Genomic DNA, 26,097 nt, shown 5'->3' with positions numbered 1-26,097 from the left:
CGTCGAGGGGTGGGGGCAGCCTCACATGTGAGTCCCTGCTGTGCGCTTCATGATACATGGTACCCCGTCTAACATGTTTGCACCACATTGAGAGGTAAGGGGCTACAACCTCACTTTACAGAAGGGGCGCCTGACTGTTCAGACAGGTGAAGCCATCTACCCAAATCTGCCCAGATTCACCATGAGGCATTCAAACCCAAGTTTGAGATCAGTCTTTATGCCCCTGCCCTGCTCACCTTGTCTGCCTGCAGAGTCAGGGGTGGTGTGGTGCCTGTCTCATTCTTAGCATGCCTGGTGTATACACCCTTACTTATCACCTAGGAGGATCTAAATGACCCTAAAGAGGGGAGACCTCAGAACACTCCTTCCAACTGGCCCACGACTCCTCCTGCTCTCATCAAAATTTCTGTAACTGCACACTCTGATAGAATCGCCAGTAATGCCCCTACTGTTTCAGGAAGTTCTTTCTCTCATCTAACCTGGATTCTTCCTACTACAAAGCTGGACACATCCTGTCCCTGCCGAAGAATGTCATGTCTTGAGGACAAGAGTTGGAAGAGGGCAAGAAGTTTAGAACCAAGCAGGTTTCTTTGAGTTGTTAGCCGAAGTTTCCATGCTGACGATCAAGTACTGGATTCTCTCTTGGCAGCTGCAGAGATAAGCCTCACATAGGCAAAACCCAACCAGAGTTTTTCCAGACTGAGCCAGCATAATAAGGACACGGGGGCTTTTAAGGGGAAACAGTAGAAAGGGGTATTTCTGATTATGCTGGCATGAAATTAACGGCACGGGATTTTTATTTTTGTAAGTGGGTTTCTTTTTCTCTCCCTTTTTCTGTTTTTGAAGTCAGCATAAAACCCCTTTATCGCTAGAAGCTGGCCTCTCTCTGTGTCTGTAAGAGATGATGGACTCCTGTGACCCCAGGCCCCCAAGACACAAACCCTTCCAGGTAATCAGCACTCTCCCTCCTCTTCTCAAGCCACTGGACAAAGCCAGGAGGCCAGAACTGGCCAAGCGATGAGCCTCCTGGTCAGCAACTTCAGGGAACATGGAGCTGGTCCTTCCTGTATCCCCCCTTCCCTTCTGATTCCATCAGGGGCTGAAGATCCAAGCGGGACATTGTGGAAACAAGCATGAACATGAAGGCAGAAGACCTGGGCACAAACCCGGGTGCCACCCTTCACCGTCTCACCAGGGAACAGTCCATTAACCTCTCAGGCTTCCCTCTGTCCATCAGGGAATGGGAAACAAATATCTAATAACCTCTCAGGCTTCCCTCAGTCCATCAGGGAATGGGAAAGGAATATCTAACCCCAGCAGGTGGCTAGAGGTTTTGAGAAGATACTGACTACGAATGCATTTAGCATATGTATCAAGCACTCAAGGCGATATTTGCTGAATCTGCCCTTAGAAGCATCCTGCACTGTGGGGTGGGGATGGGAAGGGGCTCTGCAGCATGCCACCCCCAAAAGCCCAGACTTCTTTAGGTGAGGAGGCGTCTGTGCTCCCATCACAGTGATTTGCTGGCCTGGCCACGTGCACACGCGACAGGACCCGGCGTCGGTGAGCGGCCTCAGCATTCGTAACTGATGACAGTGGAATGCTGCCCAGCTAAATTTAAAAAAAGGCTGCAATGACTCATCAGGCTTCAGGTCAATGGGACAAAGAGTACCCTGGCCACCGTGCCTCAAGAGATCAGCTTTTTGGGGGGGAAATGCGGGTGCTCACTGTGAACCAGCTGCAAAAACACCAGCAGTTCTCAGGTGTTAGATAAATGGACACCTCTGAGGGCAAGCAGGACTTCAACCAACAAGAACACAAATTTTACCCTGCACTGCCAGCTTCACACCAACAATGGCGACAAAAATACAACAGCAAACATTTGCTTTCTGCTATTCTTCCCTGCTCATGGCAAATACTGAGTGATTAATTCCTGCAACAACCCAGTGAGTAGGTACTGGGTTATTATTTCCATCTTACAGACAAAACAAGCAAAGAGAGGTTAAGTAACGTAACCATAGTCACACAGCGGGTAAGTGGTGAAATCGAGATTCTGACCCAGATAGTGTAAGTTGCTCAAAATGTCCATCACTAAGTGAAAAATGTGATGCTGGAGGTTGGGGAGCGGGGATGTAGTGGTAGATTTTCATTACTAACAAAATAAATGCCACTGAGTCAGAGTTTTCTCTTAAAACCGCCAAAACAGAATTTGACTACAAAAACCTTTACTTATCGTGGAAAATTCCAGAACCTTCCAATGGGCAAATTGAGGAACGCCTGTATTCATTTAGCAAGACTTTTTATGTCTCACACGTGGGCTTTCGGTTGGACTTGTTTTAAAGTCATTAATTTTTTTGAATTAAAATAACTGGAAATGTTTTTCCCCTGAATTAGCAAGAAATCCGAGCTGTGAATGGAGTTTTGATTTTAACAGTTTAGGATAATCACTATTTTAAAGATTCATAAATAGCTTTCCTAGAACAAGCAGGAGGGAAAAGTACTGCTGAACTAAAGCTTTCTTCCCCTCTCCTTATAGCAATTAGCAGCTCCAACCAACAGTGACAGCAAGTTAAAATGGGACTTTTCACTGAGATGAAAGAGTAGGCAACTTTCTTCCATTTGAAAGAAAATTAAAGAATTCATCTTCAAACTTCCCAAGAGTTCAGTCTTGATTCCAGATGACTCAGTAACCCTAAGCAGGTTGAAGCATTAAAAAACAAAGTCAGAGCAGACAGAATCAAATCAAACTGACTCCCTATTTTAGCTGGCTGACTGCCAAACCAGATTCCAAAACAGAGCAAAATTCAAATAACCAAAATGACTTCATGAAGATATAAGTGAGTGCCGAAGGAGCAAAGGAAAAGTTTTTTTGAGTTCAACAAACCAGAAATATCTCATCCAAGGGCCTGGTTTTACAAATGAAGATGTTAAACTCCAGATTAAAAAAAGAGTCTGACAATATTGACAGAACTGAAAAGCAAAAAATACAGAACCAGCCTCCAAAAATGGCAGGACACAACACTACAAAGCCATCTTCCCATCTTCACAACCAGTGACCTCTTGAACAGACCAGATTTCCAGAAGCCTAGGAGCTTATAAACTTAAGTCATTCATCATCCCCCAAAGGATACTTCCTGGAAACAGAAATGGTTTCAGAAAGGATTTGGGCAAATCTGTGAATGACAGAGCAGCCATAAATAGCTATTAAGAGAAGCCGGGCTCCACCTGACCTTTAGGATTGACGTCAAGGAAGAGAGATGCAGCCTCCAATGGTGGTATCTTAGGGATGGTATTGGAGCCCAAAGACTAGGTCAGATGGATCTGACCTAGAATGGCAATGCCCATGTGCTTATATGGCCTGGCGCAGAGCACCCGGGACTGCAAATCAGAAGGCTAGCCAAGCTCCTGTCTCTAGCCATTTATAGATAGCTGTGTGACCTTGGGCATGTCACTTACTCACTCAAAGCCCATTTTCCTCATCTGTAAGTTGGAGCTGATGATGGTGACAATCCCTTAGCCAAACCTTTGGTGCTTTGGAAATTCAAACTGTTCGGATTTTAAAAAGGTACTATGGGACCTTGAGTGTTCACCAGGCCCAGAGTAGTCTAGGGAACCACTCTGTAATCAAACACATTAATATTTTTGCAGCACAACATATGAATATTCAAAATAGGTGATATAAATATAGCCTCACATCAGTTCAGATCAGGTTTTGCCACTAAATGAGTTCGCTGCAAACTTACACAAAGCCTTTTAGCTCTCAGAGGTTTTCAGACATCATCACAGGTATGGAATGAGAGACCTGCTCCCCCTGAGGGGGAGGTGGGCAATTAAGAGAGATAAAGTCATTAAAAGCGCTTTGCAGGGGCTTCCCTGGTGGCTCAGGAGTTAAGAATCCGCCTGCCGACACAGTAGACACAGGTTCGATCCCTGGTACGGGAAGATCCCACATGCCGCACAGAAACTAAGCCCACGTGCCACAACTATTGAGCCTGTGCTCTAGAGCCCAGGAACCACAACCACTGAGACCATGTGCTGCAACTACTGAAGCCCGTGAGCCCTACAGACCATGCTCCACAACTAGAGAAGCCACCACGATGAGAAGCCTGTGCAGTGCAACAAAGAGCAGCTCCCACTCACCGCAACTAGAGAAAAGTCCACACAGCAACGAAGATCCAGGAGAGCCAAAAATAAATAAATATAACATTATTTTTAAAACAGGTGCTTTGCAAAGGAAAAAGTAGGACAACTGATAAAAGGTATTATTAATATTACTGCTGGGACTTCCCGGGTAGTCCAGTGGTTAAGAATCTGCGCTTCCATTGCAGAAGGCATGAGTTCAGTCCCTGGTTGGGGAACTAAAATCGTGCATACCACATGGCATGGTCAAAAAATAAATAAAAATAAATTTAAGTACCTTTTAAGAAAAATACTACTAATGTTGCTATCATTATTACACTGGATGCTCTTTTCCAAATAGAATCTGGTATGACCTCAGAGGTGCCTAAAGCTGGCAGAATGATGAGACGGGACCAAGAGTTCAGGGCAACATCTAAATTCTCCAAGAGGCCTAAACCAAGGTCAACAGTTACTGGCCCTCTACGTGGTCGACCACTGAAAATCACGCAGCTGGCCACCTGAAAGAGGCCAACTCAAGGGCCAGGCAGGACCTGATGGCTCAGTGACACAGTCATGCACTCTAGACCTGGCCTGGGGAGCCTCTGAACAGGGCTGCACTCCTGAGTGCAGAGACAGGGCTGGGACCACCTCTGGGGTTCCTGAGCATGCTTGCAAGAACCAGACAAGAGCTCCTCCTGTGTTTATGCAGGACACACAGTGCTGATCTGAGGGCTTGTCTACAGGAGATCCAGAGGTTCCTGGGAAGCTAGATCCCACCCTGAGTCTGTGGCACTTTAATTCAGAAACTTATTAGACCAGGCTGGGAATTCCCTGGCAGTCCAGCGTGTCAGGGCTACTCGCTTCCACTGCAGGAGGCAGGAGGGTTCAATCCACCATCAGGGAACTAAGATACCTCAAGCCACACAGCACGGCCATAAAAAAGAAAAAAGACTTAGGCTCATGAGCCTGGGGAGACTGAGGCCCAGGAAGACTGTGTTGACTCCTAAGTCAATCACATTATTCCCGATAATCTTATCACATGTATATAACTCTGAGAAGGAGACTGTGCACCTGGTCTAGTTCAGCTGGTCCCCAGATCAGATCCAGACAAGGTGACATGCAGAACAGGCACAGCCTTTCAGGGAGAGAAGGAGACAGAACAGAGATCAAGTTTAAACAAAGTGTTAGTTCACTCAGTTGTGTCCAACTCTTGAGACCCCATGGACTGGGGCCCGCCAGGCTCCTCTGTCCACAGAATCCCCCAGGCAAGAATACTGGAGTGGGTTGCCATTCCCTTCTCCAGGGGATCTTCCTAGCCCCGGGATTGAACCCAGGTCTCCCGCATTGCAGGCAGATTCTTTATCATCTAAGCCACCAGGGAAATTTAGAGAAGGAGAGTCCAACCTTCCGAGAGACCCTCCCTCCCTCAGACATTATCTTCTGCTATGTGAACCTGCTGGGGAGGTTTTAGAATCCAGCACTTGCTCCTGCATCTGCCTGGAGACAGATCTGCTTATCCAGCAGGCCCTCTGATTGTTCTGACTTCCTTCCGGATCCTTTAGGCAGGTAAGCCCCATTTGATTTACCCAGGTAGCATCTCTGTGTGGGCTTTCCATCAATCCATCAGGCTACATCTGACACTGCTTTTACATCTCACCATGCACTGCAAGGACCATAACTTTACAAAGTTTCACTCCAACTGTCTGTCACCCCCACAGGCTCCCCTCTCCCCAGCTTGGAACCAAGTCACAAGGAAAGCACATTGATGTGATTTTATCACACACACCTTCCTGCCTGCCTCCCTTCCCTGCACTCTCCCCCTCCTTCCTCTTCGTGCCCTTCTGCCCATCACCTGCCGCCCCCACCCCACAAGAAGAAAAGCGACTGCCACGAGCAGGTACCTAACCTTTACCAACACTCTAGCCTACTGGGTTACCAACAAAATAAAATAAGTCCTGTAGCCTGTTATTTCATCATGTTCGTCACTATCACATCCACAGCCTCGTGACATCAAAATCTCCCACTGTGATTGTTTTGTCTTGACTTTTTTGTTTGTGTTATGCTGGCAGCTGGGACGTGTGCGTGGGGAGGAACAGAGAACAGTAGGAAATTGGGAAGCAGCACCTTCATCCTGGAGGTCTGAGAGAGACAGAGAGAGAGGTGAAGCCTCCTGAAAGCACATCAGATCAGGAGCTGGGGCTACCATTCAGAGCAAGGGAGGAAACATTCTCTCCGGATGTTCACGTGAGAACATTCTCTCCACCCCTGATCTGCTCGGACCCCACAGCTTTCCACCCAGGGCATAGGCCCAGGCTCCAGCCTCTGGGGCACCAGCAGCCCACTTTCCACCCTCAGTCACTAGCACATTCTCCCGTGTCAGCAGCCCAGGGCACGACGCCGAGGATGCCAGGACCAGTGGCTCACCATCACAAGCTCATAAGGATGGCGACATCCTTTGCACCACCTCCCAGCCAACTCAACCCTTCGATGGCAGGGCCGTGGACACTACACCATAGAACTCAGAGCCGTGGGGGCAAAGCAGAGACAAGACCCGAGCGAGGCGCGGGACTGAGGGTCCAGCCCTCACCCTCTTGGTTACTAAGTGCCAGCCGCGGCTCCAAGGATTTCTGGATGTTACTTTGTTAATTCAGCACCCCACCCTGCGGAACACCTCCATTTTAAAGAAAGTAAAGCAAGACTCAGAAAGGTTACATGACGTTGCCAAGCTTTCAGTGCTAGACATGGCTAGTTCTGTTACCCATGCTCTGGGGCGGGGGTGTAGAACACAGCCAACCCCCCAGCTCTCCCCAAAGGAACAAGGGTCCCACAGAAAACTCCTGGGAGAGTAAAATCTTTTGCAGCCCTCTCAGGTAAAGAGCAGCAAAAAGGAACCAGGAAGAAACCAGGGAAAAAAAACCTACTTTCCAGGGAACAGGGGTTGGGGGAAATGGGAAAAGACAGTCAAAGGTAGTCAAAAAATAAATGAGTCCTGGGATTATAAGACACAACATGATGACTATAGTTAACAACACTGCATTATGTAATGAAAGTTGCTAAAAGAGTAGATCTTAGAAGTGCTCAAGAAAAAAAATTCTCTATCTAGAGTGATGGATTTTAACTAAGTCGACTTATCACAGTGATCATTTCATAAAATATTCAAATACCGAATCATTATATACCTGAAACCGTTATACATCAATAATATCTTCATTTTAAAATTACTTTCCACTATGCCCCATTTCTCATAGCACATAACTGAAATAATTCACATCCGGAGAAGGTGATCAACGTACTGGTCAAGTTTGGGGAGAGGGTTTCCTCTTTAGGAAAGTGTGAGCAAAATCAAACACAGCTTCGGTCTGGTTCTGAGCAGTACAAGCATCATGAAGACACATCTTAGCGGCGGTTATTTTTCGCACCCGACCGGAAGAGAATCGGCTGCGTGGAGCTCAGCGGCACTTTCCACAAGGTAAGTCTCAGAAGACCGGATTAAGCAGTGTTGGAGGAGGTTCCGACTCAGGTTGGTGGAATCAGATGACCTCCAGGTGCCTCCAACTCCATGCCCCCACCTCCTTTCCCCCACACCCCCTCCTGAATGGTCATCAGAAGAACTGGGCAGGGGGCAGCGAGGACAAGAGTGCAAAACTGAAGAATCCACCCAAGATCTGCAACACAGCATGCGAGAGTGTGTGCAGGGAAATGTTATCACGGACGACAGAAAGAAACTGGATTTCTTGACACCCCTCGCCTGACCCAGGCTGGAGGGTGATATGATGGACACATCAAACTCACTACAGATTCCCTCTGTGTTTACTCCACTTCTGATGAGCAATTTCAAAACCCTCCGTTCTGCAGACAAGACACTCTTCCGGACTGAATAACTCCGAGAGGCAGCAAAGTGCAAGAAGGTTAAGACCTGAATTTGAATCCAGCTCTGCCTCTCAGTACCTACATGACCCTGGGAAAATCTCCCCATGGACAAGAGCATCATCTACCTGGGAAAACTGCTGTTAACAAAAATATGACTCCACGAAAAGCACTCAAAACAGGCACATCATAAAAGCTATTTCACAGAGAAGGAAACAGAAGCCAGAGGGAAACCGATGCTGGCCCAAAGTGGTATTTAATTCAATGTGAGTAGGGATGGGGAAAGAATAAGGCTGCAAGCTGCAAAACCAATGTGTCTCATACCCATCCTTCTCCCTTGAATTTAAATCAGCTCCCCCGAAATGTGTTTACAGGGACAGAGAATGAAAAGGGAGAGGAAGTAACATTCCTGGTGATGAACGTTCACCAGGAACAACGTTCGGAACCTGCAGCTGCTCTTGGGTCTAAGCAGACTCCAGCCCCTCCCCCCTTCCCGAGCTGCAGACACACAGGCCTTGGCAGGAACCACCGCAGGGGAACTCAGGTACCTGAAACCTGGCAGAGTGGCGAGACCCCGGCCGTGGGCCCTTCCTCCTCACCCCACCTTTCCCTCCCTCCACTTTAGGAGTCTCTCCAGGCAGAGGAGAAGAGACCCAACAGCAGGAAAAGCAAAACAGGAGCCCAAATGCAAAAAGAGCACAAAGAGCTTAGTAAAGACTCTGGGTGAAAGGAATTCCCTGGCAGTCCAAGCTTTCACTACCGAGGGCGGGGGAACTAAGATTCTGTAAGCCACTTGACATGATCAAAAAACAAATTAATAAAAATCATAATTTTTTTTTTAAAAGAAACTGGGCACATAAGATCCCCCTTGTTTAGGAAAGACCTGAAGCTCTCTCAACACACCTGGAAAGTGATTCTCCCCAGGTGGCTTTTCACAAATAGCGAAGAGAACAAGGGAGCCAGGCCCCAGGACTAGGGGACAGCTAGGAATGAAGGTGGGGCCGAGGCCAGAAGTTCAGGCTGGGGATGACGGGCGCAGAGGGGCCTACCTGTGCTGCTCCACGGCCTCGTTGTCAGGAAGCTCCACGCCGCACACACTGCACTGCTCCCCAACAGTGCGGCTCTCGGCCTTCATGCCCACAGCCAGCTCCCCCAGCTTGCTGAACAGCTCCCGCTGGATGAAGCCCTGGGGCAGCAGACCCCCGTAGGTGCTGAAGTCCATGGAGACAGCCAGGGCGGGCTGCACGTGGAGGCCCGAGGTCACCGAGGACGGCATGCTCAGCACGGCATCGGCCTTGTGGTTGGGCAACACAGAGTAGAGGCCCAGGTGCTTCTCAGCTGGGGGTGCAGGGGGCTCCAGTCGGCCGGGGGGGCCCTGGCCAGCCTCGACCGCAGGCGGCAGCTGCTCAGCGCTCTCCTCACGTCCGTAGTGCAGCTCCCTGGCGCTGGTGATGACGCTGCTCCGAGTAGGGGTCCCAGGCCCCTCCTTGCCCCTTTCCTCCACCTTGTCCCCCATCCCAGCTGAGATGCTAGACTCCGCGGCCGCAGGGCTTTCCTGGCCAGGCACCTCATCCACCTGCATCATCTCCGGCTTCACCTCGGCCACCGCGAGGTGCCGCCCACCCCCAGCCAGGGTCGGCTCCTCAGGCCCAGCGGGCGGCTGAAGAGCCCCCTGCAGCAGAGACTGTCCTATGGTCATCAGACTGTCCACCGCCGCCTTGGTGGGACTCATGGCTGAAAGGCCAAATGAGGTGGAGACGGAAGGGCTCTGGTCCACCATGGGCCCAGGGAGGCTCTGGGCCGCCACGCTGGCATAGCCACTCTCCTCGCTGGAATGCTTCGAGATGAAGATGTTCTTCAGGTAGCGTGCCTTGCGGTCATCTTCCTCCTCGGCCCCGCCCTCCGCCATGGTGGCCTCCGTGTCATTGTCATCTGAGGCCTGGATGGTCTCCAGGATCTTCAGGCACTGCTCCTCCAGGTACTCGATCTCCAGGATCTCGGCGGCGTATAGCAGGTCATCCAAGTCCTCTGCCTTGGCTTGCAGCGTGGCCGTGTATGCATACTCCAGAATCTGCTGGAAAGTCTTAGGAGACAGGAAGTCCAGAGTATAGTGCTGGCTATTGCGGTGGAAGAGGATCTCAAACATCTTGCTGGTGCAGGCCAGCACAGTCCGGTGGGCGTGGAACTCCTGGCTGTCCACCATGATGACCACATCGCACAGCGTCCCGGCCAGCCGCATCTGGTTGGCCTTGCACAGGAGCCCCGTGGGGTGGCTGGGGTTCTGCAGCTGGATCATGCCCATCTTTGTCAGATCCATGGTGCTCCCCGAGGCTTAGGCATGAGGATCTCTTTCCTTCCTGGCTCTGCGTGGCGGGGCAGGGTGCGTTTCCTGGGCCAATGGCTAGGGCTAGAGGGGGAAAATGGGGAAAGAGGCAAAAGAGAAGCAAGAACAAAAGATAGATTACTGTCCCTAAAAGTAAGAATTCAATCAATAGCCCCTGCCCCAAACCTGCAGCAAGACAGTCCTGGAGATTTTAATAGAGGGAAAGGGCTTCCTAGAAATCTACATGACTGCCTTTACAGGTCCAAGGATGATGGGAGTAAAGAGAAGTTTCTGCTATATAGCACATGCCTAATTCACTGGTCTATGATATCTGTTAGAAGAAGTAAAATGAAAATTGCAGTGGAGTCTTGTGAGACCTGAGCTTTCTTTAAGTCTGAGGGTGGGGGGCTCCTGTGCAAAGTCAACATTGATTGTGAGAAGATGCCCAGTGCTTAAATGATTAAGAATTTAACCCCCTCTTCTAGTCAGTGTAAGCACTCAATTTCACTTTCAACCCTTTGTGCAGCAAATCTCATCTTCAAAACGAAGTTTCTCTAAATCCTGCCTCATTGTGGTAGCCCCAGGAACAACACCCAGCCTAGCTGGGGCTAACAGCCTGGAGTCACAGCTCAAAGAAATCTACAGGCAGGTTCTCCTCCTCCAGCCCACCTTTTCACCCTCAGTTAATGCCTTCCTGGGCCTCTGCCCTTCCACTCTTCTCAGGGTTGCAAAGGCTGATGAACCCATGCCCTGACCCTCTCCTTAGGCACGAAGAGAAATATACACACATAGTCTATGTACCAGCTTGGCTCACTTCCAATTATGGGTACCTCAAAGTGATTGTGTAGGTAATCCAAAATCTCAACTGTATAGTGTGCATGTGTGTGTGCGTGCACCAGCCAGAGAAGTAGAAACAGTTAACACACGTGCATGCGTGTATGCTCAGTCATGTCTGACTCTTTACAACCCCATGACTATAGCCTACCAGGTTTCTGACCAAGGAGTTTTCCAGGCAAGACTACTGGAGTGCGTTGCCATTTCTCCCTCCAGTGGGTTTTCCCCACCCAGGGGTTGAACCCGTGTCCCCTGCATCTCCTGCATTGGCAGGCAGATTCTTTACCACTGCACCACCTGGGAAGCCCCAAGCACACATGTGCACACTTATATAATGTGTCACACTTATATAATGTGCCGCATTTATCTTCTGCCCACAAGTGCCCAGTAGTGAGGAGGATCTGTAATATGCAGGCTGGGTATTGAAGGACCTACAGAGAGATCCTAGGAAACAGGCACCCCTAAAGCCAGGAGTGCATGTGCTGGGAACACAAACTCCCAGTGTGTCCCACAGGTCCCAGGAGTGGGCAAGTCCCATGACCCGGAGAGGAATTGATGCTGGACTGCTAGACCTGGCTCGGAGGGGTGAGAGGTGATATTGGCACCAGCATCTATGGTGTGAGTTACCAGCATGAAGGGAACACTGGGCTGGAGACAAAGGCCTCTCTCCAAGTGCTCTTTGGGATCAGTAACAGGGCTCTGGATCTCCCAAACCTGTCTAAAGCGTGTCTGAAAGACCTCACAGGCCCAGGTGCCTCCCAGCCTCGGCCTTGCTGTGGCCAATATTGCTGTGAAATCAATTGGGAGCAACGCAGAGCAAGGATCTTCCTCTTGGAACACTGCTGGGCTCCGCCCCCAAAAGGAACCCTATTGACTCCAGAGCCACAAATCTTACTTAGAAAGGGTTAACAAGACGGTCAATCACGAAGACACTTTTGCTCCCCACCCTGGGGTGGGAACGGAGGCCGTGGTGGGAGGGCGGTGACCATTCACAAGCGCCTTGCCACCATGCGCTTTCCCCGCAGACTTCGGGTTTCAGAGAACTAGGGGGTAGGAAATCGAAAAAATGGAAGCTGGTCTACCCGAATTCCTTCCCCAAAGCAAGCACCGTGGGTCCTGAGGGAAATCAGGGTGCCCTGTTCAGCCGTCCCCGAAACTCGCGGCTTGGCGCCCAGGAGCCGCCTGGTGCTGGCTGCAGCGCCGTGCCCCTCGTCGCGGCGGAAAGCCAGCGCTAACCAGCTCGAGCTCCAGGGATCAATCGCGCGCTCACACCTTCCCGCCCCCCACTCCCCACCCAGTTCCCAGCCACCCCCCACGGAGACTTGGAGACGACTTCAGCAAACTTGGGGAAGCAACTTTTCCGGGGAAGCCAGATGGCAAGGAGAAAGGGGACCGGGTTAGGAAAGAAGAAAAGCGAAAGAGACCCGGGCGAAAGGCACGAGTCCAGGCGGGCCGGACGCCGGGGCGAGAGAGGCGAGAAGGCGGACCCGCCTTGAGACGAAGAGGAAGCACAAAAGCCCTACAACGAGTTGTGGGAGGAAAAGCGAGAAGGGATCTGAGGGCCCTCTCTCTTCGACCCAGGGCGGGGATCCCCGGAACGACGGGCAAGGTCCCCGGCCTCGGGCGGGTGGCGCCAGCAGCAGGCGCGCCCGGCCCAGGCACGTTGCGAGCGTTCCGGGGAGCGGCCAGCGAGTCGGTGCTGAGCGCTTCTGTGCGTTCCAGCAGGTCCGCGGGCCGGCGAGACCGTGCGCATTTCGAGCGCGTGCGGGAGTGTTCGAGGGGCTGTGAGAGCGAGCTGCCGGCGCGCCGGGGTGGGAAAGGCATCCCGAACGCATCAGGTGCAGAGCGGAGCACCCACCGAGCGCGGCCGGGAGCGCACAGCGAGCTCCGGCGCCACGGCCGGTCCCGCCGAGAGCCGAGGAGGGCCCGGAGCGCTGGAGACACTCCAGCGCTCCGCCACCGAGCCCCTCCCCCCCCAAACCGGGGGGATCAAGTCCAATCAAGAAAAAGGAGCCCACCACGTTTTCCAAAGAGAAACAAAACCCAAGTGAGTCCCAGTCCGGCTCCCCCTCCGCCCCCAAAACCACTCCTCCGATCCTCCGATTCTAGCTTTCCAGCTGGCGGGCGAATAAACACACAAATAAACCACAGCCCTATCTCGCGCCCGCGCACCGGTCGGCATACATATGAGCACCCACAGCCTGCCGGCTCCTCCGCCGGCCCCTGGTGGTACAAAGCCTCCGATTCCCAGCCCTCCGCTTGTGCCCCCCGGCCCCGCAGACCGCTCTGGCCCCCACCTCTCACCCCGACTGTGCCCTGGAGCGGAAGGGCTGGGGAGGCAACTGCGCCCAAGCTGACAGCCAGGGCTCCCCCTTCCAGCCGACCCCCAAACGCCGAGGCGACGGCTGCAGCAGCAGGAAGGGAACAAGCCGAATAAAATAAGGCACAAGCCCAGCGGTCGAGTGGCCGAAGCGAGCGCGCCCTCCCCACCCCAGACCTCTCCAGCCCTGGGGCGACCGGACGCACAGCTATCTCTGGGCGGTGCGCCTCTCCCTGGCCCCCAACTCACCACTGCCGAGCCGGGTGCCGTGGGGTGGGTGTGCGTGCCTCTTGGGGGTGTGTGCCTCTGTCGGGGAGGGGTGTTGCTGGGGAACTGTTGCTCTCGGTATCACGGCGGTAGCGGCGGCATCGCCCGGCAGTTCGCAGTACCCGCTCTCATCGCCCTCAACTCCTCTGTGCTGCGAGGTTAGCAAATCACCACCGGCTGCGGCGCCTCCGCCGCGTCCCACGTCAACGCCGAGCCCCCTCCCCTGCGAGGCCCCGGCGCCTCTCCATCTTTAGTGCTGGCGGCCGAGCCCGGCTCCCTGCCCACAGCTGCCCCCCTTCCCTCCCCCCTCCCGCGCCGTCCCCCAGCTCAGCCCGCCCACCCCCCCGCACTGGCCGAGCCCGCGCGCGCTCTCCGCCCCACCCCTCTCCTCCCCTGCCGTCCCCTCCCTTCCTCGCGCGCCGCGCTCCGGGCTTCGCCTGACATCTAGCTGCTGCTGGGGCGCTGGCGGCCGCCGCTCACCGGCCAAGGGGAGAGGAGAGGAGGAGCTCGTGGAGAGGCGCACCAGGGACTTGGGCGCCTCAATGGGGGCAATGGAGATGAGGGGCGAGGAGCTGCCCCTATCTTCAACCCCCAGAATTTTAATCTCCAGTGGGAACAGGTTTTGTGTTTCCCTGCTGCTTCCAGGCTCGGAATTTTGGTCTCCCGCTCCAACGTTTGCCCCAGGAGTGCGTGTCATCTCGCCTTTCACTTTTTTCTCTGGGTTCTGGACGGCACCCCTGGACCCCGGCGTCGGCTTTAGAAGGTCGTTTTCATGGTGCCCAAGCCCAGCGCTTTGGGGCCTCCAGGCCTTCTGAGCATCCAGACTGCGATTCGCCTCCAGGCGCAGAGTTCGCGGGCCTGGGTGAACCGAGTGCCAGAGGCTCCCGCGGGGATTTGTCGTCGAGGGGAGACTCCCCCATTTTAGCTGTCACGACCCCTGGAGGCCAAGGTCGAGGCGCGAAGGAAACTTTTCTTCCGAGTCTTGAGCATCCCCTGGGCTACCCCCCACCCCCCTTTCTCCGCCGCCCCCTTTCCCCCCGCCCCCGTCGCCCAGGGAACCTTGGCTGGGAGCAGTTCCGCAAGAACTGCGCTCAGTTCGGGACAAAATATTTAGGGGGCGAGTGAGAGCCTGGAGAAGACCCAGGCTCCCCAAAGTGACTCCTCTCTGCTGACCGCTCCACTTTAGAGGGTGGAGCTGAGGTCAGGAACCCCGCGGTGAAGCAACCAGAAGAAATGCGCCCTTCCGCGGGCTGCGGAGAGCCCCCGTCTTCACCCTTTCCTTGGAACTTGGCGAAGGTGGTGGGCGAGAGGTGGAAAACGCCCTTCTTCTGGCACACACCTTGACTTCCGGCTAGGGTGAGGGTGGTGGTGGAGAGCGCCCTCGCTGGGTCTCCAGACAGTCGGCCCTGGAGGTCATACAATCTTCACAACGCGGGGCTTCAATCACTGAATCCGGAGTCCCCACACTCTGTCCCTGACAAGCGGGTAGGTCAAAGGTTTCCCACCGGACTCACACATGAGCATATCCCGATGCGCCCTCTGGCACTGCCCCAAACCGAGGGTCAGGCCCCAAGAATTGAAGCGTCTTGGAAGGTGGTAGAGGCCCGCTAGAGGCAAAAATCCACTTCCGGCCTGGCAAGGCCAGTTGGCCGGAGTTTCCATCAGAACTGATCCGGGTTCACAAGAGCTGCTAACGGAGCAGTCCCGAGAACAGACAGCTCCATCCCAGCAAGCCCGCCCCTGTCTCCTGCTCACAGAAAAAGTGCTCAGACCTGCCTGCAGGAGTCGGGGGAGAGAAGACCAGCGAGAAGCCACTTGGAAGTGAAGGAAGGGAGTTAGTTATCCTCTGAGAGCAGACAACACCGCAGTGTCTGATGGATGCCAGGGAAAACCCAGTCCTTGGGTATTGTGACGAACAATGAAGAGCAATCTATGATAGCGCTACTTTTCTAGCTAAGGTCTACTACAGTCTGTAAGAAGAGAGAAATTTAAGGAAAGTTGAGTAAGAACTGGTGTGATAAACAACAAGGATTTACTGTATAGTACGGGAAACTATAGGGCCTCACGGTTGGCTCAGACGGTAAAGAATCTGCCTGCAGTGCAGGAGACCCAGGTTGGATCCCTGGGTGGGGAAGATCCCCTGGAGAAGGGAATGGCTCCCCACCCCAGTATTCTTGCCTGGAGAATTCCCTGGACAGAGGAGCCTGGCAGGCTACAGTCCATGGGGTTGCAGAGTCGGACACAACTGAGCGACTAACACACACACACACACACAGGGAACTATATTAAGTATCTTGTAATGACCTATAATGGAAAAAATCTAAATATATGTATAACTGAATCACTTTGCTATGCACCTGAAGCTAAAACAATATTGTAAGTCAACTATAATTCAATTTAAAGAAAAGAACTGATCCGCAAGGAGAACAAGAGGAGAGAGATGGAAGAAGAGAGGATGGTCCTAAGGCCTCACCAGGGAAACAGAAGGAAGCATTTAACTGAAGCACTTAGCTTCTGCCTAGATAGCACCTTCTGAAGGTTGCTACCTCTCTCCACGTCCACCTACCAGCCCCTCCTGAGTGCAGTAAGAGAGGAAGCACACAAGTAACTCCTGATCTAATCTATTAATCCTCAATCAGAGGCAGGGAGACTCTCTGGGGAAACAATGGGAAAGAAGAAATCCTCTGTGGCCCTGGACCCCTCCCCCCCAACCTCCATGCCGTACTCACGCTATGTGAAAATCTCCCTTGCTTCATAAACTTGACCCATTAAAAAGCCCGACCCTTGTTAGTAAGTGTTAAAGAGAGATTAATGCCCAAATTTAAGAGGTGGAGAAGGTAACAAAAAAAGAGGAAGGCAGGCGAAGTTTTGGGCTGAGTGCCAGCGTTGGGCTCCAAGCATTTCCACTTAGCGCTGAAGGCTGGCTGCACAGCAGTTTGATAAGGTTTATTGGGCCCAGATAAAGTGGCAGCAGCTCCCCCACCAAAACTGGCACCATTTATAGCCAGAGCTGTGTGTCCTTGGGCCCCAGGAAGGCTGATGAGAATCTCCAGTTCAGAGATTTCATATGGCAGCACCTAAAAACCAGCAGGATGGAAAATTACAGCAGAAAACTCTCATTCTCTCTCTCTCTCATGTTCATGTATCTGTAGTAGATTTTTTTTTTAACTTTTTTTTCTTCTTGGGTGTGGTAAGAGAAACTGGGACATCAGTTTTGACAGATCCTAAAAATAGGAGAGACTTCAATCTTCCAGGGACATCATCCTGCTGGAAACAGAGGAACAGATGATTTGACCTTTGGGTGGAATTCCATCGCTAAAACATCTTATCCCTTCATCTCCTCCTTTACTCACGTACCTCCCTCTGGTAGCAGCCCTTTAGAACTCAGGTTGTGGAAGAGAAGGGTACTGTCAGGTCTAAGTGATCTTACAGAAGGGAGACTGTGGGAATTATACCTCGTTCTGAGCACTGTCTGTAAATCTTAACACATTTCCTGTATTGTTTCATTTAATCCTCATAACAACTCTCATTATACAAGTGTTGTTCTTTCCCCCATATCTATGGATGGGAAACCTGAGGCTCAGAGGGGTTAAGCACTTTACCCAAGACTACAGAGCTGTTAAATATCAGAGCCAAGACTTAAATCAGACCATTCCAACTTCAAAGCTCATGATCATAATTTCTAGATTATATAGCCTCTGTGCTGTGCAGTGCTTGGTCGCTCAGTCATGTCCACCTCTTTGCGACCACATGGACCCCCTCTGTCCATGGGGATTCTCCAGGCAAGAATCCTGGACTGATTGCCATACGTTCCTCTAAGGGATCTTCCCCCGCCAGGGATCGAACCCAGGTCTCTTGCATTGCAGGCGGATTCTTTACCAACTGAGCTACAGGGAAGCTCCTATATAGCCTCTTGCTAAGTCGCTTCAGTCGTGTCCGACTCTGTGCGACCCCATAGACAGCAGCCCACCGGGCTCCCCCGTCCCTGGGATTCTCCAGGCAAGAATACTGGAGTGGGTTGCCATTTCCTTCTCCAATGCATGAAAGTGAAAAGTGAAAGTGAAGTCGCTCAGTCCTGTCGGACTCCTAGCGACCCCATAGACTGCAGCCTACTAGGCTCCTCCGTCCATGGGATTTTCCAGGCAAGAGTACTGGAGTGGGTTGCCATTGCCTTCTCCGTATATAGCCTCTAGTGGGATGAAAAAAAGGAAACAAGGACTTTTAATTTCCTTTCTCCTCTTACTCCACAAAGACCAAGGCCTCCGCGATAGCCAGCCAAGCTGGGAACCGAACAGTTCTGCATTGAATCAGGCCACCAAGGAGGCAGACTTAGATGCCCAGGTCTCCGCACTTTCTTTCCTCCTCAGAAATCTCAGTCAAGGGAGCCCCCTGGAGATCCAGTGGTGAGGACTCTACACTTTCACTGCCGAGGGGCCCAGGTTCACTCTCCAGTCAGAACCGCAAAGCTGAGTGGCGCAGCACTGGGGAAAAAAAAAAAAATCTCAGCAAAAGTTGAGAAGGGAGTTTGGAATTACAATAAAATTCCAATTAAGTAGATGCCCAGGAAGAAGGTGATTGTGTTGTTTTGAGTATTCTGCTTGAGGGTTAACAAAATGTTCCAAACCATTTTGTTCCAGCTCCTTCGTTGGAAAACAGTCTTAAAATTGAAAGGTAAAATTTCCTATCATGACGATAAAATCAAAGACTCCTGTCTTTGGGAGAGAAGCAGCCGCTTCGTATTTCTCCAAAACCTTGTGATACAGAATGAAGAATATTCAGGGAAGGATGCTGGCAGTGAAGGCCCTGAATGGAAAAAAATAAAAAATGTAAATAGTCTCCTCCACAATGGAGAATTCCAGGTTGCCACCAGAAGATGCACCAGGCAGTCATGTGTGCATGCTAAGTCATTTCAATTGAGTCAGACTCTACAACCCTATGGACTGGAACCTGCCAGCTTCTTTGTTCATAGGATTCTCCAGACAAGAATACTGGAGTCAGTTGCCATGCCCTCCTCCAGGGGATCTTCCCGACCCAGGGATTGAACCCAGGTCTCCTGTATTGGCAGGTGAGATCTTTAGGCCGTCACGCGTACTCTCAGATCTTTACCCCACCGGGGACTTTTGAGGGAAAAAACACAGCAAGCCTATTGTGTCCATTTTTGGAGTCAAACAATCTTATGATGCTTCACGGCCAGCATTGAGATATCCTCTAGATAGATACTGATAATGTCAAAAACAAGCAGAGTTGGGAATTCTCTGACCATCCAGTGGTTAGAACTCCACACTTCTACTGCAGGAGGCCCAGGTTCAATCCCTGGTCAGGGAAGTAAGATCCCAAAAGCCACGAGACTCAACCAAAACAAAAAAGAAGCTAAGCAGAATCATATTTGCCCTCAGTGCATATGTTGATAGTTTTCTTTTGTTTGTTTGTTTTCTTAATTTATTTTATCCCACTTCCTTTCATCCCCCCCTCTAAAATGCAGAGGAAAAAAAAGATCAGGTGAAGTGTAGCTTCTGGTTATTTGAAGTCTAGAAAAGAAAATAAGAAGATAGTTTCTTTGACTAGTAATTGTCATCTTTTCCCAGTGGACATCTGGTTAGTGATATTTATACCTAGGCTTCTCTTCCAGGTACTAAGAATGCCGTTCTTTCCTGTAAGGTAGAGAGTGTTTCAAAGGGAGGAGATGAGGGGTTATTTCTTTTAGCCCCAGAGGCTTTGGGTCACTGTGACCCTAAGATCTTTGTGACTGAGGAAGAGAAAGCTTTTTCTTCTCTCTCTCCCACCAGCATATTGCAAATGGTGTTGGGACCTAATGTTGTCAACTCAAATAGCAAATCTGAGTTGTTATTAGTGCAAAGATGCCCTGAGGGGATAGACAGTGTGGATGAAATCTGCAACGGATGTTATGGGGAAGTGTGCTTATAATTATAATGGGATTTAATGTACACTGGGACCAGATGATGGCAGCCATTTAAAAAAGAGACGCTTAATAAGAGAGGTCCCTTAATGACAGGCAGCAGGGCTCAGGTTATTAGGGAGAAGCCTTGTGTTTCACTGGGTGTCACAAACGATGTGCCAGGTTTTATGGGGTTCCAAACAAAGCTTTGGGGTGAGGCACACAACCATGGCTGTCAGCTCTTGGGCATAACGTTTTAATGTTGTTGTCTCTGAAAGGGGCATTTGCACGCCAGGGAAAGGCAGTTCGCCCCTTCAGATACACACAAGCACAAACCCTGGCCCCAGGCCAACAGAGAGTAGTTTTGGCGTTTTCTTATAGTCTGATTTGTTCTGAAAAAGACGGCCTCAATTTCAAAACTAAAATTTTGTGGCTGTCGAGGGGCGCATACAGTATGCATGAGATGAAGAAACAAGACTCCCATTATAAGTAACGAAAGTCCCACAATGAAATCCCCAGTGTTGTGCTTAGTCGCTCAGTCGTGTCCAACTCTTTGCAGCCCCATGGACTGCAGCCCCCCAGGCTCTTCTGTCCATGGGGATTCTCCAGGCAAGAATGCTGGAGTAGGTTGCCATGCCCTGCCTCCAGGGGATCTTCCCAACCCAGAGATCGAACCCAGGTCTCCCGCATTGCAGGCGGATTCTTTACCAGTTGAGCCACAAGGGAAGCCTGAAATCCCCAGGCACCATGCTGAAAATTAACCCCTGAGTCCTCATTAGAAACAGGATTTTTTTTTTTTTTAACACTTGGGTGTTTCTTTGTGGGGAGGTCAGGAAGAAGGGAAATATGTAACATTTTCTTGTGCTTTTAAACTTTAGTCAGTTGTTTACATTGTGAGGTGTTTAACTTTGCACATTGGAATCCAGGGCAGCTGTTTTACAGCAGGAGCAACTACAGTTACCTGCAGGACCCGGAAGGACCTGTAAGAGGAGGGTCATGCTCCTTGAAGGTGTCCCCAGAAGCACCACCATCCAGAAATAACAACTCGTGTCAAAAGTTCTATTATTTTGTATATTTCTTACCAGACGTGAGAGAAGTGTATGAAAACTAGCCTGTTTATCTAATACAAAATTCATCAATGGTTATTGTGTTACGTGTTCACAAAGCATATGGCTCAGAATCCTTAAAGCAGAATCTTTCCTATATCCTGAAGGAGAAAAGAGAAGAAATAAAATAAATGAAAACTGAATTTCCAGTCCTACGCTTGCAGAAGCTAAATTTCTGGAAAATGTATCCATTCATGCTCAGTCTCTCTTTGTGACCCCATGGACTGTAACCCGCCAGGCTCCTCTGTCCATGGGGTTTCCCAGGCAAGAATGCTGGAGTGGTTTGCCATTTCCTTCTCCAGGTGATCTTCCTCACCCAGGGATCGAACCTGCATCTCCTGTGTCTCCTGCACTGGCAAGTGAATTCTTTACCACTGAACAACCTGGGAAGCCAAATTTCCTGAAAAGGTACTCTTCAAACAGAAGTGGTATGTTGAGGGTACGTAAGCCACAAGATGAAATGATTTTACTCAATGACAGGTAATTTAAGCCAATTATGTTAAAATTATCACAGCAAAACAAACGTTAGTATCCCGTGGAGTGGAATTCAAATTTTGTGTGAATTTTTAAGATAAAATGAGAGACTGTCTTGGAGTTCTCCCTTGAGGAGAGCTCACTGCCTTTTTTCCCATTGGGCCTGAGTGGGTGGGAGACAGGTGGATGCCCAGTGGGTGAAGGGGGTTGTGGACACTTTGCCTGAGGTTCTGTCTGCAGGGAAGGTTCATTTGTCTCTGGGAAGTTTATTGTTGGATCTTTGGGCTTTTTTTCTTTTTGGTCCTGCCATGTGGCCTGTAGGATCAAGTATGAGCCCCCTTCACTGGAAGCATGGACTTAACCACTGGAAGCATGGACTTAACCACTGGGCCACCAGTTAAGTCCCCCTTGTTGGATCTCTGATGTAATCTTCTCCACTCCACCCTCCAGTTAGAATTAATTTCTCCTTCCTCTCCATGTTGACCACTGACTGCCTTGTATCTGGCTGAATTATGTGCATTCTGATCACTCCTTTTGAGAGTTTCTGGAAGGCTTGGTCTCAGTCTTGTTCAACTTAGATTCCCCATCCCCGTCCTCAGAGCCTGCACACTGTCAAGCAGAAAAGGTCTCAATCAATGTTCACGAATGAACTCATTGAATGAATGCATATATGCGTGGATGAATGAATGAATAAATGAACATAGACATCAAAAGTTTTAGGAATTTAGGAGAGGAGGAACCATTCTGTACCCTAACATTTAGGGCAGAAATCTTTGTACCTATGGGTTTTTCATCAGCTTTTGAAAAATCCAAAGGATATAGATAAAGGTGGAGGATAGCTGTTGAATTTAATTGTAAACAGCTTCTTGAGGATATAACTGGGTTCTAGATCAGTTTATATCTCCCTTGGGGGCCTAGAACCAAGCTTTTCTCAGTATCCTAAGAGCATTAATAAATATTTATTAAATTGCATTGGATCAAAATGAATTGATATGAATTCACGGTAACACTTATTACTCCCATAGTGGCCTTGTACCCCTAATCCCAGTGGCTATTAGTTAACCAGTCCAGGGCTGATCTCCTGCTGGGGACCTCAGTGGGTGGAGGACTGCTGACCAAGCCTGAAACTAGCACAGGAGATTAGGCACCAGTACTGACAGGTTAGTTCTGCGATTACCCAGTGTGGCAGAGACTGGCTAGCTGTTTTCCAAATGTCTTCCTGAGCACACATTGGATTATATCTTTCAGCTTACCCTGCTGCCAGGTACAGGCCATGTGATTGAGCTCTGGCCAATGAATGGATTGTGATCAGAAGTCCATTGTGCCACTACCAGGACCAACCCATAAAGACTCCCACGTGGAATTCTGCAAGCCTTCCCCCCTTCTGTGACTTGGCCCCATGAGCCTACAGATACCTTGAAAACTGAGTGATGAAGATGGCAGAGCCAAGATGGAAGGAGCCTTGGAGGGCGGCTACCTGAGACCTCCCAATGTGGACTTTATATAAACAAGAAATAAAGCTTTGATGTCAGGAACTTCCCTAGTGGTCCAGACGCTAGAACTCCCCATTCCCAAGGCAGGAGGCTGGGGTTCAATCTCTGGCTGGGGAACTTGAACCCAAATGCTGCAACTAAGACCTGGAACAGCCAAATAAATAAATAAATATAAAAAACAAACAAGGCAAAAAACCTTTGATGGCTTGAGTAGGCTTGGCAAATAAAATGCAAGACACTCAGTTAAATTTGAATTTCAGATAAATAATGAACAATTTTTAATATAAGTGTGTCCCAAATATTGCATAGCACATAATTACGCTAAAACTATTTGAAATTCAAATTTAAATTGATGTCTTTAGCTATTATGTATTTTACAGTTTGTTTAGTATAGTAACTAGCATTACCTTAATACATACAACTAGTTTCATTTGTCAGAGCAGCAGGGCCATGGCGCCTGAGCTGGGATCCTGGCCTGGGACAAGGGGCTGACCCCAGGCCCTCTTGACAATTTAGGTTACAAATAGAGCAGGTCCATTGAGAATGGAGCATCTTGTACGGACAGGGTCACGGGGAAAACTAAGAAAGATTACAACAGCTTTTAGTTCACCCTTTTTCCTATGAACCTACTTTTCTTAGCTGCCTCTCCACTAGACTGTAAGCCTGGGGACAAAGCTGATTGTGAGTTTTACCTCTATATCTGCAGTACTTGGCACATGGTAAAGTTGAGTCCTTATTTGTTATGGAAGTGCAGCACGCCTACTGGGGAAGGGCAGATGGGCAGGCATCATAATGTGGACCTATCTGTGCTTCTGAGGGATAAAACTAGGACTAGCTGAGAACACTGTTAAGCCAATCATCCTGTCTTCCTCCACTTTCTCCTTTGTCCCTTAAATAGCTAGTGTAGCAAAAAGGCTGAGAACTTGGGCTCTCATTTACTCACATGGATCTGCATTCAAATACCACATCCCATTTCCTAGATCCTGGGTGATTTGGGGTCCATTATTTAAACTCTGAGTTGTACTGTACTCACCAGCTAAATCGAGGACAAATAATGGTGCCAATCTGATTGAGTGGCTGGGAACATGCACCAGGGGTGCTTGGCCACAATGAAAGTTCTGAAAATGTTAGCTATTGTTAGCGATGATGTCAGATACTCTTTCTTTTCTCCCTTCCCCCTACAAAATGCCTGATTATAAATATTTGGGGTAAGGTCTTATGAGATATAAAATTAAAAGCTCTTTGAAAGAATGAAGGATGACCTGTGATTCTTGACATAATGATAGCTGTAGGCATCGGTTTGCAGCCCCGTTCTCCCAGTCTTGTTCCATTTATTCAGTTGGGATGAGGCAAGCGGGCAAATGGAGAGCGAAGTGGGGAGTGCAGGTACAAAGTATAAAGTATAAAGTGCAGGGGGCAGTGTTAATTTTCACCTCGGAGCATGACGTGTTTATTAACGTGTACCTAGACTCCGCTGCAGCAGCCCCGTTTCCTTGAGTTAAATAGCAGTCATGCCCAACTGGCTCTCCATGTACCATTACTCCAAGTGATTGAGCCAATTTCTCCCTCTGCCATGAGTTTAAGTTGTAAACCTCTCAGCCAGACAGGTAGGCAATGATGGGCTGCCTGTTGTGATTATTATTAACCTTTAGGATTACGTTCACAAGACCAGGATGAGGCAGGGCACAGACTGCAGACACTCACTCACCTCCGCCTAGTCTGCACACCGTTGTTCACTTTCCTTACAAAGAGGCTGCTGTCCACCAGCCTGGGGGGGGGGGTGAGTAATTTCTGGTGCTGGGTGCATGTGTGCTAACTTGCTTCGGTCGTGTCCCAGTCTTTGCAACCCTACAGACTGTAGCCCGCCAGGCTCCTCTGTCCATGGGCTTCTCCAGGCAAGAACTGGAGTGGGTTGCCATGCCCTCCTCCAGGGGATCTTCCCTAACCAGGGGTCGAATCCCTGTCTCTTTGGTCTCCTGCACTGGCAGGCGAGTTCTTTACCACTAGCGCCATCTGGGAAGCCCCTTGTTCTGGGGGAAATGGTGAAATGTTGAGTGTTTTCTGTTGCATCTGGCCAGGGATTGTGGGAAAATTGTAAAAGAGGGGAAAGAGTTGTTCTAGAGGTGCCTCTTTTTAAAAATTTTTACTCATTTGTTTATTTTTGGGTGCACTGGGTCCCTGTTGCTGTGCACAGGGTTGCTGTCATTGTGGAAGCAGGGGCGACTCTCTAGCTGTGGTGCTTCTCAGTGCCATGGATTCTAGGACACTCAGGCTTCAGTAGTTGCAGAGCGTGGGCTTAGTTATCCCATGGCATGTGGAATCTTCCTGGACCAGGGATCGAACCCTTGTCCCCTGGATTGGCAGGCAGATTCTTAACCTTGAAATTCAGATTTTTTTTTTTTTTCTCTTGGCCATGTATTTATTAGTCAGAGACTAAGTTATCCAGTGGTTCCCTGCCGGGTCCATTGCTAGCTAGTTCGCCTGGACCAGGTCTATTTAGCCATAATTGTACTGGAGACCAAGCGTTACAGAGGGTGGCAGGGCTGGAGGAGAGTGATAAGCAAGCTCTCTCTCTCTTCTGGTCCCTATTTCTTTTCCTTAAAGGAAATTTCTTCTTTGTTGATTAATCAGGAATTGGCAGGGATGGCAGACCCTTGAGTGTGGGCAGCTTATTTTGCTTTTCTGAATAATTTCGTCTCTGCAAAATCTCTTTAAGAAGAAAGGAGGCCATCCCGGAGCCTTGGGGTGTTTGTGTTGCTTCTTTGTTAAAAATCCAAGTGTACCTGTGATCCCTTACTGGGTGAAGGATGCAGTCAAAGAAAAAACAATTCTGCCCTCAGAAAGTTACAGTCTAATAAGTAAGGCTGAAGTCAAACAGGACAGGTGGTGGCAGGGGGTGGGGTAGGGTGTTATAGTATTGCATCTTTTATTTTTCCTTTCAAAATAAAAGTGAAGGGGACCTCCTGGGCCATCCAGTGGTTAAGACTGCACTTCCAATGCAGCAGGAAAGGGTTTGATCCTTGGTCAGGGAACTAAGATCCCACATGCCAGAGGCATGGCCAAAAAAAAAAAAGTGAGTGGTTGGGGGGAGGCATTTGACTAGACAAGCACGGCACAGAACCTTCTTGTGAATGAAGATAACAGAGTAACCAAAGAAGCCTGAATCTGACCTCTCATTTCCTCTGATTTTGTTAAGCCCCCTCCCACAGTCTCTTGGGAGTGGGGGGGCGCCACAGGATGATAAACACTGTAGTTTATGTAGAATGAATATTATTTGATAAGTTTAAACAAATTTAAGTCATGCCTTCAATTTATTTTTTTCCATGATATGTATCGAATACTGCTTCCGAGGTAATAACCATGGCTAATAAGCAAGCACATTGACCCTTGACACAGGT

General features: G+C 49.9%; 1 protein-coding gene across 4 annotated transcripts in view; it reads right to left on the bottom strand.

Annotated features, from left to right (window-relative positions):
• The window catches only part of ZBTB16 (zinc finger and BTB domain containing 16), a 198,109-nt gene extending 182,485 nt beyond the window's left edge, over positions 1-15,624 (bottom strand). For 2 of the 4 annotated variants that reach the window (XM_081544794.1, XM_081544797.1), the window contains exons 1-2: positions 13,713-13,885; positions 9,036-10,393 (exon numbers count right to left, since the gene is read on the bottom strand). In XM_081544794.1, coding sequence (XP_081400920.1) covers positions 9,036-10,303 — 1,268 coding nt within the window. In that variant the 5' untranslated portion in view covers positions 10,304-10,393; positions 13,713-13,885. Of the gene's footprint in view, positions 1-9,035; positions 10,394-12,038; positions 12,187-13,440; positions 13,886-15,502 lie in introns of those variants that run through there. The other 2 variants (XM_081544795.1, XM_081544796.1) reach the window with 2 other exon arrangements.
• Positions 15,625-26,097: the final 10,473 nt, after the last annotated feature.

The sequence above is a fragment of the Giraffa tippelskirchi genome, chromosome 11, assembly GCF_054371585.1.
Source record: "Giraffa tippelskirchi isolate mGirTip1 chromosome 11, T2T-mGirTip1v1.2.pri, whole genome shotgun sequence".
Classification (NCBI taxonomy): Eukaryota; Metazoa; Chordata; class Mammalia; order Artiodactyla; family Giraffidae; genus Giraffa; species Giraffa tippelskirchi.
This window is presented reverse-complemented; position numbering and strand designations above follow the sequence as displayed.